The sequence below is a fragment of the Crotalus tigris genome, unplaced genomic scaffold (genome assembly GCF_016545835.1).
Source record: "Crotalus tigris isolate CLP2741 ecotype Arizona unplaced genomic scaffold, ASM1654583v1 scf7180000021363.294534, whole genome shotgun sequence".
Taxonomy (NCBI): domain Eukaryota; kingdom Metazoa; phylum Chordata; class Lepidosauria; order Squamata; family Viperidae; genus Crotalus; species Crotalus tigris.
This window is the reverse complement of record NW_024098473.1, coordinates 241,703-263,252: the sequence shown is the minus strand read 5'-3', so window position 1 is coordinate 263,252 and position 21,550 is coordinate 241,703. Positions and strand designations below refer to the sequence as shown.

The 21,550-nt window shown below is 33.8% G+C and overlaps 1 protein-coding gene and 1 pseudogene across 1 annotated transcript; both read right to left on the bottom strand.

The window, feature by feature from the left end:
- Nucleotides 1–10,476: 10,476 nt before the first annotated feature.
- On the bottom strand, nucleotides 10,477–11,093 carry LOC120320419 (annotated as a pseudogene).
- Nucleotides 11,094–17,339: 6,246 nt separating this feature from the next.
- LOC120296608 (olfactory receptor 8S1-like) lies at nucleotides 17,340–20,490 on the bottom strand. The gene is made up of 3 exons (XM_039318425.1): nucleotides 20,374–20,490; nucleotides 19,528–19,721; nucleotides 17,340–18,840 (listed from the first exon to the last, which is right to left on the bottom strand). Exon 3 carries the CDS (start codon nucleotides 18,812–18,814, stop codon nucleotides 17,876–17,878), a length of 939 nt encoding a protein of 312 aa, XP_039174359.1. The 5' UTR covers nucleotides 18,815–18,840; nucleotides 19,528–19,721; nucleotides 20,374–20,490; the 3' UTR covers nucleotides 17,340–17,875.
- Between the last annotated feature and the right edge of the window lie 1,060 nt (nucleotides 20,491–21,550).

The window sequence follows — 21,550 nt, the reverse complement described above, 5'->3', positions numbered from 1 at the left end:
CACATAATAATTGCCCAATTACAAAGTTAAATGTCCCACCCACAAAAGTATGCAAGCAACTATGTTCCCCAATATACTTACTTGACGGGCTTTTTATGCAACACCCAGTCCCTAGTCTGGGGAGCAGCAGATGACCTTGGTTCCCACAGGACAGAAGATTATATTGACTAATGAAGCACCTGGGCAACCCTTCTCCCTCTGTTCTATGTGGCAACCTAGAATGAGAAGAAAAAATGCCACAAAGTTTTTGCCACAAAGTTTTTGTTTATCTTTCCTTTATTTTCCCTTATTTAAAACAATTGACAGTTAAAATACTTAGAATAAAAATAATCTACTTTAAAATGTGAAGTCATTATGAAAGGAATGCATAAGCGTAAGGATTACATATGTTTGGATAAACATGATTTATCAAATGGAAAAGAAGTATTAATGCCATGTGGAATTTAAGAGCATGTTTGAATGGTTCAAGGTCCTCTCTGTTTGGAGCAATCTATCTTAAACCCTACTTGGAATATATAAGTGCTGTATACCTGTACATATTACCGAATTTTTTACAAAGGAAAATAAAATTTAATATAAACTAATATGAAGTGAGCAGAAAAGAAAAAGAAATCAAAGAGAAAGCTAAAAGTGAAAGAAAAATAGAAAAGTTATAAGTTCAGTTATAAGTTTATCTCTTACTTACTATGGTTATTACATAACTCTCTTCTGTCTACAATCTGTTCTATCTAATCATCAAGACCATAAGTCATAAGTTAATTACTTTCTGCTTTATACAACAAATCAATAAGGGTTTCCAATCACAAATAAATATAAATATTATCTTATCTCTGATCAAAGAAATTAATTTAGGCATTTTATAAATGCTGTGTACATGCTGATAGAGTTATTCAGCCTTGTGGTTTGACCTGGGTATTAAGGTTTGTATAAATGAGAATTATGCCAATTGGGGGTGCAGTGTAAAGGGAGGAACAAATCATGTTGCACAGCCCAGAATGATTATGGATTAACATGAATGATAGTACTCATCCCAAAGTCACTTTGTTCCCAGCTGCATAGCAAATAAGCTGCTAGGGAGAGCTCTCTGCAAACTAGCTGTTATGCTTTTGTTAGAATCTGGTAATTGGCTTGTAACATGCATATGGTTTCTGAAAAATCATGGTCTTGGACTCAGGATAAGATAGATGCAAATTAATGTACTGTAGTATCCTGATACACATGATAGTTTGACTGGATAGCTGTGGATATTAGCCCTCCCCCTCCACCACCACCACCCCGGCTCTGAGTACTTTCCATTCATACTCTTGGATAGGGTAATATATCTCCACTCAAGAATGGTTCACAGTCGGTGGATTCTTTTAGACTCACAGTTCTTTCTCAAAGAGCAGGGTGCAGATGTGATCAAGGGGGTCTTCACTCATCTCCAAAAAGTATGACAGCTGTTTCATTTCAATGGTTCAAACAGACACTAATGATGTAACCATCTCAATGCTTGTCTACTGCAATGTGCTGTATTTGGGGCTGCCATTAAAAACCAATTGAAATCACCAATTAGAAAAAAAAAACACTTAAAAAAAGACCCTTGAAAGAGGGGTCGAAGAGGCCATCTACATTACAACTGAACAGCCCTCTCTTAACAGAGGTGGAGGGTTATGACACCACCTATCTCCTGTTTACAACATAGTTCTTTCAGCAGTTCCAAGAAGGTTCCACATCCATTTGCACTATTCTGGGTGTACAGTGCCTCAACGACTCTGAGAGAGAGTGCTAACAACCAGATGATTGCAAGGAATATAAATCCTTCCATTCTCCACCATTCAGTTAAAACTAAAGAAGCTTCTTGGATAGGAAGTGAAATGTCTTCAAGGAAAAACAAAGAAGTCCAGTTGCTTTTTGAAAAAGCACCTTTGGGAGTAACCTCATAGATTTTCCCCATGATGATATTTCCCTAACTTGTGCCTTCATTTCTTCCATTAATGATGCATCACCACCATAACTGAGTCCATCCACCTTGCTGCTGATTATCCCTTTCCATTTCCTCCTACCTTTCCCAGTTTTAGAGACTTGCTCACACAGCTAGCTTTTACGTAATGTGCCTGATATATTTGAACCTAATATATTTGTGCCTGGAATAACAAATTTGGGTTGATTTCTTGATGACATATAAATTCATTTTCCTGGCAATCATAATATATTCAGGATATTTTTCCAAAATCACATTTCAAAAGCATCAATATTCTTTCTTCCTATTTCTTCAAAGTCCATTTCTAATTTAGGAGTCATATAAAATTGAAATATAAACTATATGCAGAGAGAAACTCAAATTATCAGTTTGTCATAAATTCATGTACTTCATTGCCATCCAAGAGTTGATTCCAATTTGAAATAAATTATTTTGAGATTTTAGACATCAAAGCATACTTCCACAATTTAGTTAATATTCTTCTGTATCAAATATCTTTTTCAATAAAAGGTATTGCTTAAGTTAGCATTTACAAAATGAGTTTAGTGTACTTGTAGGAATATGTAATTTCACAAAATATAATAAAATATCTCAGGCTAAAATGAGAATTCAACTTTTAAGGTTTATTTAGTCATTGTATAAATCATTTTCATAAAACATTTAGATTTGCAGCATTGCTACTACACTATAAAATAATGATCTGTTTATGGTATTTCCACCAATTTTAAGAAAATAAACTATAAATCATATACCGATTTTCTCTAAAATTTGATGTAAATGTAATATTTTTCTTTGACTGAAAATCCCTTTGTTGGACATTTAATGCTCATCTAAACTCTGTAGCAAACTGATCATACTGTCTTTGACTTGTTCTCTTTTTGAATCATATTTCACTAGCAATTTTTAAATAAAGTTCAGCAGATACTCTGAATAAGAAGTTTTTCAAACTAACTGAAATGTCTAAGAACAGGTAGTCCTGAACTTACAACAGTTTATTTAGTGACCATTCAAAGTTACAATGGCACAGACAAAACTGACCTATGACCATTTTTCACAAATAACAGTTCAGCATTCCCCTGGCCATTTGATCAAAATTCAGATGCTTGGCAACTGACTCATAGTTATGACAGTTGTAGGGTTCTGGAATTATGTGGTCACCTTTTGTGACCTTCTGACAAGCAAAGTCAATGAGGAACCAGATTCATTTAACAACCATGTTGCTAACTTAACAACAGCAGTGATTGACTTAAAACCTATGGCAAGAAAGGTTGTAAAATGGGGAAAGTTCACTTAACAAATGTTTCACTTAACAACAAAAATGTTGGGCTCAATTGTGGTCTTAAATTGAGGACTACCTATATCTTTCTTCTTTCTGAGGGTGTTTTTTTTAAAGTGTAAACATTGTTTTGATGTGATCTAATTATAAAGATTAGTTAATTTCCAATCAGGTACAGCAGATATAGTTCAGATATTGGAAGCTTGATTTATTAATCTGCAATGACAATTCAAATAAGGTTACAATTAGTGGCATTTCCAATATAACATGTCTTGTACTTTTGCATTTTGAAATGATGTATACTAACTACATTCATGGCAAAATTTAGAATGTAATGATATTAGTTTTATGTAACATACTAATAAATGTAAGAGAATAGAAATATATCATAACTTTCTGTTCTCTACACATTTGTCATGAAAGAACTAAAAATAAGTGATGTAGTCAGCACTAAACATTAGAAGTAAATTAACAGTAAAAGTTAAACAGTAAAAGTCTGATAGGTTTATGATGTTACATGTCTTTGATATTGCAAGAGAGACTCCAATACATATTTGAGTATTTGGAAGAATACATTTGGAAGAAGATGAGTAAATTTCCTTGGATTACCAGAATAAAGGGAAACCCTCTGTTGGGAAACAGAAGGCCAATCTGTGCTGGCATCTGACTTTGATTCCAACTCTTTTGCTAAGTGAACAGGTTCAGGTTCAGAGCTAGCTGTTCCATCTAAATACATATTTGCTTCTGTTATAGGAACAAAGTGTTGGTTACTTCATCAATAGCCAATATTGTTGCAACAGGTACATTGGCACTGAGAAGACTGGATGAGAGTTATACTGATGTTCCAGGTTTTTCACTTATAGTTTATCAGTACTCCTCAAGTTACATTCATTCATTCAATAATTGTTGAATGTTATGAGATCACCAAGATAGCAGATCAAAAGATGTTCTAATCCTTTGTGATAGTAATAAATCAATTATGGTGGGAGTAGTGAAAATCAAATCAGACTCTCAAGGTCCTCAACAGTGTTTCAATACTACAATTGAAGCTTCCAATTTCATTTGGCTTAACATGATAACTAGGTCCAGGCTTGTTGAAATTTCTCAGACACAAAACATGAAATGGCTAGATAAGAATTTTTAATGGTCACTAGAAGACAACCAACCTGGATTAGTTTTGAAAGCTCGCTAATTCAGCATGCTTGGAGTAGGAATTAAAATAACTTTGCCACTGATTCTAGTAGAAGTGATATTTGTCAAAGCACTTGGCTTTTTCTTTCTTTCATCCCAAAAACAACCTTATAATTTTGGTCAGTATAGTTCAGAAAACAGATGTTATTGCAGACTGAATATAGGCTGAAGAGAATTAGGGTTTTTTAAAAAAACAAAATGTAGTCAAACACACTCATGTTTTCAAAGGAATTCACTTCATAACCATTTTTTGTGCATAAAAGCTGTTTGACAATTTAGCATTTTTATTGCAAGTGCTATAGCAAGGGAAAGAAGTATGTTACATTTATTTCAAAGGTTAATTTATTTATTTACAGGACATATATGGTTATGTAACTCATACTCTAGCTGGTTCAGAACAATCCATAAAACATGGATAACATTTGTTCTTTATCTTAGGGGCCAGACCAAACATCCTTATAGTGCAGTGGTTCTCAACCTGTGGGTCAGGACTCCATTTGGGGTTGAACAACCATTTCACGGGGGTCGCCAAACAATGCAGTCTGCCATTTTTCCCCCTTTTCCTTAGCTGTGCTACTTCCTTTTATTCTATTGGCTTTTGAAAGCCAATAGAATAGACTCCCTTGAATAGAATCCAATTCTATTGGCTTTCAAAAGCCAATAGGAATTGTCCAGGCTGTCTCTGCCCTGCTGAGCCCGCCAAAAGTCCCATTCTGCAAATGGTGCTGCACCAGTTGAGTAGTCCTTCACTTATGACCGGTTGAGTAGTCCTCAACTTATGACCGGTTGGGGGGTCACGGCATTAAAAAGGTTGAGAACCACTGTTATAGTGCAACCTGCCATTCTAGTCCAATGCCTGGAAGAATCTAGATCTTCAGAGCTCTCTAGAACAGGGGTCCCGAACCCCTGGGCTGAAGCTCACTACCAGGCCTTGTGCCATTTGGAACTAGGTTGTGGAAGTGGTGGGTGAATATGAGTGTGCACATCTCCACTTCTGTGAGCAGCGAGGGAGTGTGTGTGTGTGTGCAGGCTCCATTTGTGTGAATGTGTGTGCTTGCCTACTGCTTATGCAGAATCATCCCCTCCCCCCGCCAATCTGCAAAGTCAAAAAGGTTGGGAAACCCTGCTCTAGAAGGCTAAAAAGGTTTGAAAAGTATGCATTTAATCATTTCCTTGTAGGTCACCATATTGCCAATAATAATAATAATAATAATAATAATAATAATGTAACTTTATTGTCACTTTGAATGTACACCAATTGGCACAGATCAAAATAAAATTTTGTTGCATACAGTTTTCAAAGGGTCACCACCTTCAATATACACTCCTTGTTTGTGGTCAGCTCAAGTTTCAGATCATCCATTTTAATCTCTAGGGAGTGAATAATAGCAAACAGGACAGATGGAAATGAAGCTTTATGTGGATTAGCTCTCAATTTAGCTTGTGTTCTGCATGACAACGTCGCTTCCTTTTCTTCTTCTGATCCTTTTTCTTCCACCTTTTCCTTAAAGAGGCCTTGCTTCTTTTTGCCCTGGAGCACACTGCCACTGCCACCAATTCCTCCAAAAACCTCTCTCTCTCTTCCTCTGGGCCTGCCGACAATTTCATCCAGTTCCTTCGCTCCATAAGCCCTGGGACTTCTCCTCCTTTGCCTCCTTCAGAAACAACCCTGATTTGCATAAGAATCTGTCGATGGGCCAGCAGTCAGATCTTGCTGCTGGCAGAACATTTTCAAACAGCACCAATGACTTTTAATGGTCTCATCAACAGTTCCGAAACAGCTAGAAACTTGCCATGCCAGCAAAGACTGTCGGTTCAACCATGTTGCTCAAACACATCAAAACTTTCCTGATCATGTGGCCCATATCTCTCAGTATCCCTCCCAAAACTTTTTACCTTCGAGAGCCAATGCAGCCGCAGCCGACCCAGGTGCCGCCATTAAGCAAATTTTATGACTTAGAAAAACAAAAACAAATCATATAGAACATTTTTTTAAAAAAAAAATCTAAAGTTGAAAGACTTAGCCCAAATTAACAGACTCCATTGATTCAAACTCTGTTAAAGATTCTTTTGTGGCAGGATTTCAGGAAGCAAAACAGTATTCATTAAATAATTAAAAAGAAGCACGGAAACCATAAACTGGGTTTTTATCATTATATGATGAAAAATATACCTTTAGAACATTTGTAATTTACACTTTAAAATTCTTCATCCATAAAATATCCAGTTAATCTGTGTATAGGTCTATCAATGTGAACCAGATTATGTGGATTAGGACTAAAAAAATAATATCAAGACAACAGAAGCAGCGACTTCCGGTGGATCTGCGCGCGCGATGGCGGCTACTTTGTAGCCATCCTCCTGGGTAAGTGTTTGAATCGCTATGAACAGCGGACATCAGCTGTTCAGTGGTTCAAAATCCCCCTCCCGGGAAAAGGGAGGGGGAAGAGGATTGTCTGAATAGTGGTAGAGCCTCTTATGCACCCCCAAGGCTTTTTTTGGGGGGTGAAAAGAGTGCTCCCACGGAGTTCAGACTGTCTCTGCTTCCCAGCTGCTTTTGTCTCTAGGGACAAAACAAGCCGCTGCAACCGCCTCCGCGATTAAAGTGATCTGGTGAGTTTTTCTTAGAAGCGGACAGAGCTGAATAGAGGATTTTGGTTTTGCTTTCTCTGATCTTATTTGGATTTTAAGTTTTAAGATTTACTTTTATATTCCCTCTTTTTATTTTTTTTCCTTTGTTGAAAGGGAAAGTAAAATGGTGATCGGCAGGCTTTTCGGTGTTTTTTTTTCCTTTTTTTTATTGACTGGAACGGAATGTGGACTTGATTATTTATAATGATTTTTTGATGTTGGGTTTGGATTTTAGGAGGATTATTATTTTTGTTTAACTTTTTTGTTTTGTTTTTTGTACTTAAAAAAAATGGAATGGATTTTTTCTATTTAATCATTTTTTTCTCTTTTCCTTTTCTTTCTTTTAACTTTTTTCTTTTTATTATAATGATCTCCTTTTGAAGGATTTTTTGATTTTTTGGAGTTAATCTCTCTTTTTCTTTTGCTTAACTTTTTTTTCCCCTTTTTTTGGGGGGGTAATTTTTAAGAAGGAGTAAAGATTTTTTTAAGATGGCTCCAAAGCGTTCAGTAATTCCTACAGTTCCTAAGGTGGTTTCTTCTTCGGTGTTATCATCAGCGCAACAACCTAAATCAATAGCTTCACCCTCTTCTTTGGCACAGTCAATAATGGTGAAGGATTTGCAAGACATGATGGGAAATGTTATATCTCAAATTAGGGGAGAAATGAAAGAGATTTTAGAGGAAAATAATAAGATTTTGAGGCAAGAGATAGTTTTGGCTTTAAAAGGAGTTGCCTCTGTTCTTGAAAAGCTGAACTTTCGCGTAGAAGAGGTAGTAGAAAAAGTGGAATTGATGGAGGGAAAATTTGAAAGCATGGAAAAAGAGATGGAAAATTTTCAAGATGAGATTCTTATGCTTCAATATAGACAAATGGAATATGCTTTAAGAATTAGAGGCTTGAGAGAGTCTGTGCAAAGAGATCTGAGAGAGATGGTTGTAAATGACTTTGCTGTGATTTTAAATAGAGAAAAAGAGGAAATACTTAGTTAAATTGAAAAAAACATTTAGAGTTAACTCTGTGGTGGCAGAGCAAAAGAATTTGCCAAGAGATGTGGTAATTTATTTTGGGAAAAGATCCCTGTGCAACGAAATTATACAAGCTTTTTATAAGAAGAGGTTTCAAATTGCTTCACAAGATGTTATAATTTTAAAGGAGATCCCATCTAAAATTTTAAGAAGAAGAAAGGAGTTTGCTTTTTTAGCAGATGAACTTAAAAAGAGGCGAATCTTGTTCAGATGGGATGTTCCGACTGGAATGGTGGTGAGTTACCTGGGGATACGTTATAGACTTAATACTGTTTCTAAAGCAAAAGACTTTTACACTTCAGTCCTGGGGGTATGTTCATCACCATCTATTACGTTTAAAGCTTTGGAAGAGAAGAAGGTAGAATTGCAGTCCGAAGAGCCTATACTTATGAAAATTGGGAAATCTCAGTTCAAGGGGCCTCAACAAGTTGAGATGGAGGAGCAGAGGATAACCTGTGCAACATATAATTGTAAAGAAAAGGAGCAACAGAAGAAGGAGCTCAAGGAAGCCTCACAAGTATTGGTTTCTGAATCTGAGGGAGAAGTAAGATTTATAAACTTTTTGGAGCAACCTTTAAGGGTAGAATTGCAGTCTGAAGAGCCTATATTAATGAAAAATGGGAAATCTCAGTTCGAGGGGCCTCAACAAGTTGAGATGAAGGAGCAGAGGATAACCCGTGCAACATATAAACGTAAAGAAAAGGAGCAACAGAAGAAGGAGGTTAAGGAAGCCTCACAAGTATTGGTTCCTGAGTCTGCGGGAGAAGCAAGATTTATAAACTTTTTGGAGCAACCTTTAAGGGCAGATTTCAAAGCACTTCTTTTGAGATTTATGGATAAGAGAGACTGATAAGGAATGTGTTTATTGTGGATGGAATTGGTTATTGGTAAAGATTTAAATATGTATAAGGGAATTTTAATGTTTTAAGTAATGTTTAAATTTGTGTTTTGGAGGGAGTTTATAAAGAATGATGGATAATAATATAAGTATGATATTAGAAAATGTTTAGAGTATATTATAATGTGTTTAATGATTGTAATTATAAAAAAAATTGGTTTTTTTATTATTATTTTTAAGAGAAGATAACTTGTTTAATTTAATGTATTTAGATTTGCTTAGGATTTATATGTGTTTTAAGTTTTTTTGATAGGAGAGAAGATTATGGAGATCGAATGAAAATTTTAGATAAGAACTTTAGGTTTAGCAATTTAAGGAGTATTCAAAAGAGTATTTAGTCTTAATGGTATAATGAATGTTTATATGTTTATTTTTGTGTCTTAGGATAAAGAAAGAGGGAGAGATTAGATTTTATATTGTATGTATAGATATCTAAGGAGTATTTAAAGGAACATTTTGCTTTAAATATGTATAAGGGAATTTTAATGTTTTAAGTAATGTTTAAATTTGTGTTTTGGAGGGAGTTTATAAAGAATGATGGATAATAATATAAGTATGATATTAGAAAATGTTTAGAGTATATTATAATGTGTTTAATGATTGTAATTATTATTTTTAAGAGAAGATAACTTGTTTAATTTAATGTATTTAGACTTGCTTAGGATTTATATGTGTTTTAAGTTTTTTTGAAAATTTTTAACTAAGCCTGTACTCAGCTCTGGGAAGGTTGGGGGAGGGTATGGGAGGTTTGGGAGGTGGGGGAGGGTATGGGAGGGTTGGGGGGGTTGGGGAAGGGAATTGTTTTGTAAAATTTAAAAATTTTCAATAAAAAAAAGACAACAAAAGCAGCAGCAACTAAAAAAGAGCTGCATGATGAAAAGATGCAATACATTCTCAGACTGTTGTTGATGACAGCTATGTGGATATATAAAATTAATGGAATTTCTAAACAGTACCTGATATTAAATGAGAGATTCCAACTTCCCAAATAAATATGCACATCACATTATGGTATAAAATATATTAGAAATTCCATTTACTTGATATTGCAAATAATCAGTTTGATATCTGTCTGGTCTGTCTATTATGTCTGTCTGTCTGTCTGTCTGTCTGTCTATCTATCTATCTATCTATCTATCTATCTATCTATATCTTTCTATATATCTGCTGTATGTTTGTGGGTATGTGTACTTGTGTGTTTGTGTTTGGGTGTTTAGAAATTAGATTTGGGGTAATATAGATTTTAATATATAATAATTATATAATATATATAATTAGTGGAACCAATTTTTTAAAAAATACATTTTAAATGGGAATGCATGCTTTCATTTTAAAATAGTTTGATGAAATAGGAGATATCTATTTCTATCTTTCTATCTATATACATATATTTCTTTTTTCAGCAGTTTTTAAATATATTATTGAATATATTATTATACATTTTAGCCTATTGTATCTTGGCTCTCTTATTCAATATTAGTTAATATTATATCAGTCCCCAAATAAGAAGCTGTCATAGAAAGAGAGGGAGGCTACCCTTAAACCAATAAGATGGGAGCTGCATGTGGAGAAAGCTTTTTCCCTGCCTTTTGCTGATTTAATTTTCAGGATGGTTGAAATGATGTGAATGTAAGAGACTAGGGTAAAAAGAAATGAGCTAAAACCTAATGCAAACACAAATATTAGAAGAATAATGTAATTAGTGAGAGTCTCTGCACAAGACAAAGGCAAGAGTGGAGGAAGGTCACAGGTATAGTGTTTAATGACATTGTTGCTGCAAAACTTGAGATTTAGCAAAGGAAGGGCATTGGCTATAGAATGAAAGAAACCCAGAAGCCAAGCATCACTCACCATTTTATTGCATACTTCTTTTGTCAAGTATCTGCTGTAGTGTAGAGGGTGACATATAACCACATATCGGTTATAACCCATTGCTGAAAGGATGAACATTTCTGCACCAGCAATTTGGAAAAAAAAGACAATCTGTGCAATGCATCCTTCCTGGGAAATCGTTTTCTGCTTTTGGATAAAGTTTGCCGGCATTTTGGGAACATGACTGAGGAATAGCAAATGTCAACAAAAGCTAAATGGCTGAGAAAGAAGAACATGGGGGTGTGAAAGTGAAGCTCAGACCTGATCACCAATATAATTAACATATTAGCCAGAATGGTGACTAAAAAAATGATCATAAACAAGAAAAGGAGAAAATCTTGTATCCTTGGATCATTGGAGAGTCCCAACAGAATAAACTCTGTTATTACAGTTTCATTTTCCAACTCAGATAATTCAAGAATCGTTCGGCATGAAATTTGACAGAGACACTTTATGCCAGTCACCCTGTCTCAGTCCACGATGTCAGGGCTGAGTCAATTCCTGGCAAAACCAAATGGATTAACACTTTGTTGATCCAAAAATTGAACTTTGAAATTGTAGAAAAACACTAGGGAGAAGAAAAAGAAGATTAAAAACTATGTTTGCACATACTGCACAGGAATGAAAGTGATAGTATACATGATATATGCTCTCTGTTTATTGCATATGAGTTAAAGTCAGGTATTATATTAGGAGAAACTGTTTCTAAGGACAGCCATGCTGAAAATACAGATATGTTTGGAAGATGAAATGTCAGTTTATCAACTGTTGTGCTATCCATTATTTTTAATGTGAATGCACTTGCTTAGTTATCTCTAAGAATTCCTTAATTTCCTATTCATGTAGTTAATGAGAATTCTTTCCTACCTTTTACTGATAAACACATCATTGTATTAATCTGATTTTTTGGTTACTAGATATATACTGTAAATGCCAGCGTATAAGACGACTTCCGCGAGCGCTGAAATCGGCGCCAAAGACGGGGGTCGTCTTATACGCCGAGTCATCTGATACGCTGGAAATACTGGTAGTTTCCGGCGTATAAGACGGCGTTCTAGGAATGCGGCCCAGATATAAAGACGGGGGTCATCTTATACGCCGGGTCGCCTAATACGGCGGCATATATGGTATGTAGATTTAGCAACAGTGTAGAATTGTTTTGCTACTATCTTCTTTGCAAATCTTTCTCACCCTCCACCTCATCTTTACAGGCATGCACTTTTTTTGGCATTCTGTCCCAGTAGTAAGTACATGATGCTGTTGTTTTTTAACAGTAGTCAGGAATGGCTAGATCATGGTATTTACTGTGAGAAATTGAAGAAAGAAAGATTCAAATAGTATTTGAAAGGTTTTGGAAGATATCTGAATGGAAAAGATATATGCAAGAGCTCCAGTTTTTCAAGTGAATGGTTTGTCTGGCAACTTTGATAAGATCAGTGCTTTTTTTCTAAAAAAAAAAAAAAAAGGTGCTGAAACTCACACATATCATACAAACCGCCTTGTCTACCCTACAAGGTTCCATCCAAAAAAGGTGCCGGAACTCCATTTTGGGCATTCTATGAGAAAAAAAGCCCTGGATAAGATTAACACATTTTTCAGCAAGAAACCCACTTTGAGCCCTATAGATTTACTCTGAGTTATTGCAAAAATTGAAGCAAATGACACTGAAGTGAAGGAACTCTGCGCACATTTCTATGTGTGGAGCAGAAGTCAATAGTCTATGCCCATGGGAACTTTTGGTGGTAGCCAAGATAACCCAACCCAATTGCTGCTAATGCATTTTATTGAAAAAGGCTGTTTTTTTCCAAATCATGCCAGTAATTCTGTAAAGAGATTTCAGGACTAAAATATGAAAAGAGAACACAACTATCTTTTTCATATTATAATAAAAAAATAATTCCTCTTGCCACAAAACACAGGAGATAAGCAGTTACCTTCTAGAATATAGTTGCATTGCAGCTATGAAATGCTCAGCATCTTTACAATTGACATTTAAGTCTGGGGAAATCTTCCTGGGGAGAAAGATAATAAGAAAAGGAGTAAGACTAAGAATATGACTGAGAAGGATAATGAAATTTTAGTTAGACTTACAGGTTTTCAGATAGTGAAGAACGTTAAATATTTGGGAGTATATATAACCACTTCTAATGGGAAATTATATAAGAATAATTATGAAATATCATGGACAAAAGTAAAAAAGGATTTAAATGATTGGAACAAATTGCAACTGTTGTTGTTGGGGAGAATTTCAGCTGTTAAAATGAATGTTCTACCAAAGTTTCTTTTCTTGTTTCAAATGATACCCATTTTTTTTTAAAAAAAGATGTTAATTTGGATGAGTGGCAGAAGGGTATCAATAAATTTATATGGGCTGGGAAGAAACCAAGGGTGAAGTTTAAGATTTTGCAAGATGCTCGAGAAAGAGGAGGGCTTAAAGCGCCTAATTTGAAATTATATTATGATGCAGCCACATTAACTTTGATAAGTGATTGGCTTAACTTAACAAATAAAAATATTCTTTCTCTTGAAGGGTGGGATTTATTATATGGTTGGCATGCATATTTAATTTTTAATAAGAAAGTAGATTGGGCTTTTAAATCGCATATTTTAAGAAGTGCCCTACTTCGAGTCTGGAAGAAATATTATTATAGGTTAAATTATAAAATACCTATTTGGGGGATTCCTGGACATGCAATTGAGGGGATCTCTAAGGGGATGAATTTTGAAAAAAATTCATATAAAGAATTACTTATTTGTTTGGGTAATGACTGGCAATTAAAATGTTTAGATGTATTAAGGCAAGAAAATATTTTACAGTCATGGTTTCAGTATTTACAAATAGTGGATAGGTGGACTTTAGATAAGAAAGTTGGAATAACATTAGGAGATGAAAATTTGGTTATTCAGATTAAAGATGAGAATAAGGCTCACATAAAAAGAATTTATAATGTGTTAATAGAATTGGATTCGGAAACGGAATTGGTTAAAGATTGTATGGTTAAATGGGCTCAGAATATCCAGGAACCGATCCCATTGGATTTATGGGAGATAGTTTGGATTAGAAATGTTAAATTTACACAGGCTCAAAATTTAAGGGAAAACTTTTATAAAATGCTTTATAGGTGGCATTTGGATCCTAAAAAGTTGTCTTGTATGTACTCTAAATTACAGCCCAAATGTTGGAGATGTGGTAGTTCTGATGCAACTTGTTTTCATGTTTGGTGGACTTGTAAAAATATTAAGGCTTTTTGGATTATGATTTGGTGGAACATTCAAATTATTTTTAAAAGGAAGATAAAGTTTACTTCTCAACTATTTTTATTAGGGATTTTTGAGGATTTTGATGTCAAAGAAACTATTTTAATATTGAATTTAATTACAGCAGCAAGGCTATTGATAGGTCAATATTGGAAGAAAGATTCGTTGCTTACAATAGAAGAATGGACACTTAAGGTTTCTAATTTAGCAGAAATGGCTAAAATTTCTGCTTATTTAAAGGATCATACACAAGAAAGATATATTATGGTATGGAGAAGATGGATAGATTATATTCAGATTAAATATAGAACTAAAAATTTCCATTTATTCTATGATTAAATTTTAATATAATAAATATTATTAATAATATTTTATAATTGGAATTATTTAGTTTATTTACTATTATTATGGTTTTTTATAATAATTGTTTAAAAAGGGATTTGTTTATAATATGTTATTAAGGTTTAGGGAGTTACGGGTTAAGTACGAATTTAGTTGTTGTATAAATTGTTACATTTAATTAGATTATGTTTAACCTATTTGTTAAATTTAATTAGATTATGTTTAATATGTTTGTAATAACCCTGTACTCAGCTCTGGGAAGTGGGGGGGGGTAGGAGGGTGGGGATGGGTGGGTTAGTGGGTTTATTCTGTTAATTGTTAATAAAACTTTTTAAATTAAAAAGAAAAAAGAAAAGGAGTAAGTTGATGCTGCAATTCCTCCTGGAATTCAGAAGAATGGACACCAATACGGAATACATCCTTCCCAACTAATGATATGTACAGTTTAGATATATCCAAAGGGGTTTGTTCAGTGGTGGGATTCAGCTGGTTCGCACCTGTTCAGCAGAACCAGTAGCTATTTTTTTGTTGCCCAGGCCCAGAATGGACTTCTGGAAGCAGCATCACACAGAGAATCAGTTGTTCACATATTTGAATCCCACCACTGGGTTTGTTTGTTTTTCTTAAAGCAGCAACATTTCAAATAATATTAAAAGTCTACATAAAATGTTAATGTATCAAGAATGTATCAATAATATACTGTATAACAGGATGAACTCATTTTTTTGCCAAATAAGAATGAAACCTTAAACTGATGGGGAGGTGGAGAACATGCTTCAAGAACTCAATATCGTATCTGTTTGACAATGGCATACTTTAATCCTGTTTAATAACATACTTTGTAGCAATAGCTGCCTGGTTTTATTAATATAACTATAAATATAAAAGAAGTCCTAACCCATATGACATCTTAGTGTGGTCTGTCCTGTTGGGCTGACATCAGTCTTGCAAGTCTGAATGTCCTTCTCCCTCCCACACTTTATCTTTCTGTGAACAAGGGAGTGGCTTGGCTATCATAAATTTTGGAAACCCATTATGAATTTTTAGATTTGTAAATGGAAGAGGAGAATTATAGGAAGAAGTGGATTTTATAGGGGGTGGGGAAATACCAAATAAATTTATACATGTCAAGAAGATTTGGAGTCACTTTTTAAAAATATTCTGGTTTTTATTTCTTTTCATTTTCCTTTCTTTCTCTTTTTGAACTTTTTATTTTTTACCTTTCTATTTTCTTTATTCTTTTTGGCATTAATTTGTATTATCTTTTGCTGCAGTATTCAAATCTTTAATAAAAGATTTTTTTTAAAAAAAAGAATAGTAATTAAAAGATTAAATAATATAAAGATGAGGAATTGCATTTTATAGGAATAGAAAATTGTGGCCCAGTCATAAAGTATAGTCTTCCATAAGATCATCTACACTACATCTTTCTTTCTTTTTTTATCTCTCTCTCTAAACACCACAGCCCCTTTCCTGAAAGCTATGTTGTTTTTAGTTAAAGGATCCCAGCTCTTTTCTCAGGTTGGGAATAGCATTCACTTCCATCAATAGCCAAGCAAATATTCAATTAACAAAAGCCTTTCTATTTAAACATGGAATGTTATTACCTTGCCACTGAAGTGTCATCTATTTATCTACTCTCATTTGCATGCTTTTGAACTTCTAGATGGGCAGGAGCTGGGGCTAGTAATAGCTCTCACCCTGTTGTGAGGTGCTGAGGTCCTGGGTCTGGAATCTGGCTATCAGCTTTCCAATTTATAAGCTCAGTGTCTTTAACTGCTGAGCCATTGCAGACCCAAATATCTTCAGACAACGTTGACTCCCTTGGCTAAGAAACAGAGATAAGCACTGCCCCCTAGAGTCAGACACAACCTTTACCTTTAGAATGTTTTAAATTTTTTAGTCACGTACTAAAAAGTAGGGAGTTTGTGTCTATTATGAAGACAAATTAGATATGATATAACATCTTCTGGTGAAGTTAATTTTACTATATCAGAATTATAAATTCTCAGTGGCTAAATTATGGTTTTGTTCCCTAATGCTGTTCTTGCATCAGAGCTCTAATATTCACAGTGAGTTCAGACATTTTATAAGGTGGTTTATTGCTGAAAATATATTCACAAATAAACTAAGAAATAGGTGTGAAAATGCAATGAAAAATTCAGGTTCAGTTTATCAGTCTATCCATTCATCGGTGTATGGGATTATCTACATATATATGATGTGACACTTTTTAAAAGTACCAGTATTTCCATATACTTATGGAAAAGACCATCTGAAGATTAAGCAGACCTTCAAAATGTTAACCAAAATACCATGAAAATTACATATACATAGCTGTCACTTTTCATGGTATTTTGGTTAAAAATATGATCAGCTAATCTGATGATGTGCTTATATGTGAATATATATGGTAATCTTCTATTCATTAACCCCTTGATCTCTCTCATCCTTCAAGCACCTTCTACAGGCATTAATGTTCTTCCATATTAAAAGTTTGTTTTAACACCCACTTTTCCCATTGTTGCTCATTTCATTATCCCAACCTATACTGTTGGTATTAACTTACAACATTTTTTTTTTAAAAAAATGCATATACCAGAAGGTGTTCCCCAGGCCTTGGAAAACATACATTTAGGAAGATGTGTCAAACTTAGGACAAGTTAGAATATTAAGATTTACTCATACATTGAAATGTATATAAGTTTCCTTGGCATAAGCAAAGAAATAATTTCCTACTGCTTTCTTTTGGATTTGTACCCTATCAGCCATGATTTTTTTTCTACTTTCATCCCCAAGTACTAACCAGTTCTATTCATGCTGAGCTGCATTATTATTATTATTTTTAAAAAAGAGAGATACATAATTTGGTGGGACACATTTTTATTGGAGAAAGAACATTCAGGGATTTTGTGTGAGGAAAACATGTAAGCAGACTACTTTTTTCATTCAGAGTAAAGAGATTCCAACTGGCAGAACAGTCTAGAAATCTTAACAAGATTAACCAAATCTTCACAATTTTTTTCACAAGATAGATCTTATCTTTTCACAAACCTATTTATTTCCAGATATATAGCAAAAGAAGAAAGTGTAGAAAAATCTTTAAGTAGCATTTTATGATTACTATTTTGTTAAAATCTTAAAGAAGAAACAAATTAAACTAATTTAAATTCCTGAGTTATATAGCTGTGTATCTGCATCTATATTAAAAAATAGCAAATGTTTTGGTGGAGATCTATGGCTTTATATCAGCTGGCACAAATAAAGGCCAGAAGGATTCTCACATTGCAAGTATAATTATCCTCCCATCTTAGTTAGTGGGGACTTTGGAGAGATATGGAAATCATTCTGTATATTTTCCTCCTAGTTAGACCTAGAAGAGCTATGGTGTTCAGAGTAAACTGCAACAGATGATTTTTCATGGGTTAAAAATGGGGTTATATTTTCCAAACAGTTTCACCAAAGCAGATTTGATCTCTTTGTTTTTGAGACTATATATGATGGGATTCAACATTGGTGTTAAGATGCTATACTGAATAGAGATCACTTTGTCCAAATCCATGAGTGATTCTAAATTTGGCTTTGTATAGCGGATAAAACCTGTAGTATAAAATAAGCCCACCACAATGAGATGGGAACTGCAGGTAGAAAATGCTTTTTGTCTGCTTTCTGCTGAATTAATTTTCAGGATGGCTGAAATGATGTATATGTAAGACACCAGGGTGAAAAGAAATGAACTCAAACCAAATATAAAAATAGAGATAAGAAGAACAATATAATTGATGAGATTCTTCTTACAAGACAAGGCCAAAAGTGAAGGAAGTTCACAGCTATAATGTCTGATGGTATTGTCACTACAAAAATGCAGATTTAACAAAGGCAGTGCATTTACCATACCATACAAGAAACCCATGCCCCAGGACACACCCACTAACTGTCTACAGGTTTCTTTTGTCATATTTATGGTATAATGTAGTGGGTCACATATAGCAACATATCGATCATAAGCCATTGCTGAGAGGATGAATACTTCTGCACAAACAGTTTGAAAAAGGAAGAAATTCTGTGCAATGCATCCTTCCCAAGAAATTGTTTTCTTCTTTGTTATGAGGTTTCCTAACAATTTTGGGACAGTAACTGATGAATAGCAGATGTCAACAAAAGCTAAATGTTTGAGAAAAAAGAACATGGGAATCTGCAGGGTAAACTCAATCCTGGTCACCAGTATAATCACCATGTTGCCCAATAATGTTATTAAAAAGATTATTAGAAACAAGACAAAAAGAAAATCTTGTAGATGAGGATCTTTTGAGAGTCCCAAGAGTATGAACTCTTTTATTTCAGTTTGATTTTCCATCTCAGATTATTCAAGAAAAATAAGATCTGTCCAAAAGAAAATCAAATTGATATTGTTTAATATAGGATGCACATAATCACTGCAAATTTTAAAAAAACCAAACAAACAAAAATGTAAGCATCTATCTCTTTAAGTTATAAATAAATATTCCAGGGCACAATGAAGAATAGATTACAAATGTGTTTGTTTGTTTATCTGTTTGTTTGTTTAAGAAAAAAAAAAGAATGAAACCACTTAACAAAGGGTTAACCTATTAGCAAAGGGATAGTTTACTGGATTCTTTTTTATGTGTTTTAACTGGTTTTTCACAGTTTTCAATTCTCCTATTAGTATGTTTAATTGAGACAAAAATTAATTAAGGAATTAATATATTCTGGGAAACTATATTTTTTAGAAACATTCCAAATGTTGATGGATAATCTTCTGTGTAATATATTTTATTTGGTTTAAAAATCACTCAAAGGCAGCAAATAATTCAGAATCCAGAATATATGCTCATTATCTCAGTAACAGCCAACTAGGGAAACACCTTACACCTATACTATAGGCTTTATAGTATTAAAGTATTTAAAATGTAAATAAAATAATAAATCAGGAAAAATGCAAATCCTGACCTTCTTACAAGAATTACAATTCTAAGAAAATTGTACAATTCCAGAGTGAGTTTATTTTTAATAGACTTGGATCATTGATACTGTCATAAAAACACTTACTGAAAGTTATTTTCCAAAATGATTTTTGATGTTTGTCCAGTAATGTAGAATGCTGTTGTCATTTCATTTAATAGATAGAAATAAAGTCAGTTCATCCCCAAAGTTTATGATATCACAATTAATATTGATTTCCATTTTCAAAACTACATCTTTTTATCACAAGGAAGTAATTGCTTTTGTTTTTTTCTTCCAAGCTGTAGAAAATATTTTGAAATATAATAACCATTTTTGTGGACCATCTATTCATATCTGGACAAACTACTTCATGATTTGGAGAGAAACAGTAAAAAAGGTTTGAACATAATGTGCATTCTTTAGAGCAATGTAGATTTGAGCTTCTTTAGGTCACTGAAGAATTTTGCCTTAAGTAAAAATGATTTTTAATATTTCTATCTGAGCAAATCCTCTCAAAAATTATTTGGAAGCTGAGAGAACTTGGAAAAACTGCAGAAATACATTTTAACACCCTTTTAAAGAGTATCTATATTTACTTCTATATTTTTATCTACAGTATATTTGCATCTACCTAGATAGAAATCTTATATTCTCATTTATCCTTTCCATGCACATGAAAGACAAATGAAGACAAAATATATTGAATATTAATCAATAGGATGAAGTACACCAGCCAAAAGACAAGTGGTGCAATTTGTAACAATTTTACAAAATCTGAAACAACTAACTATGCAAAGGAGCTTAAAATAACACAAACAAAGAACCACCTAACTGAGAATTGATTGGAAAAATATTTCAAGTAGAACAGTAATTTTAGAGTATTTTTTTCTAATGGGTTCTAGGGAAAAATATTCTCATTAAAATGTGAAAATATAAAGGGATGAAACTCACTCATATTTCAATCTTGATATATTTTGTTTCAAAGATACAAATACAGGTGCATCTTTTAAATGATGTAGTCTTTATAAGAATACAGGAATTTTTTTCTTTTGTTTTTTTGAGTTCTTTTTTAAGTTAAAAGATGAAATCATTTCTACTACGACTCTTGAACTTATATCTCTTCATTCTATCTAATTTCCTTCGGGAATGCATTTACAAACCAAGCCAGTTGAGAATTTCTTCTCCACAAAGTAGCATAAGTACCTTATAAGTATTATGACTTAATTTATAATAATATATTTGCCATATATTAATATGCATATTTTTGAATACAAATTTATTAAATATATGTAGTCAGGCATATAGAATAGAATAGAATAGAATAGAATAGAATAGAATAGAATAGAATAGAATAGAATAGAATAGAAAGAGTTGGAAGGGATCTTGGAGGTCTTCTAGTCCAATCCCCTGCTCAGGCAGGAAACCCTACACCATTTCGGACAAATGGCTGGCCAGTTTTTTCTTAAACACTTCCAGTGTTGGATCATTTATCACTTCTGGAGGCAGGTTGTTCCATTCGTTATTTGTTCTAACTGTCAGGAAGTTTCCCCTTAGTTCTAGGTTGCTTCTCTCGATTAGTTTTCATCTGTTGCTTCTTGTCCAGCCCTCAGGCGCTTTGGAGAATAGCTTGACTGCCTCTTCTTTATGGCAACCCCTGAGATATTGGAACACTGCTATCATGTCACCCCTCGTCCTTCTATTCATTAAGATAGACATACCCAATTCCAACAACCGTTCCTTATATGTTTTAGCCTCCAGTCTCCTAATCATTTTTGTTGCTCTTCTCTGTACTCTTTCTAGAGTCTCAACATCTTTCATGGTGACCAAAACTGGATGCAGTATTTGAAGAGTGGCCTTACCAAGGCATTGTAAAGTGATATTAACACTTCACATGATCTTGATTCTATCCCTCTGTTAATGCAGTCTAGAACTGTGTTGGGTTTTTGGAGCTGCAGCATACTGCTGGCTCATATTTAAGTGATTGTCCACTAGGGCTCCAAGATCCTCTCACAGTTACTACTACTGAACAAGGTACCACCTATACTGTACCTGTGCATTTGATTTTTCTTGCCTAAATGTGGAACCTTATTTTTTTCATCATTAAATTTTTAAATTGTATGCAAAGTAA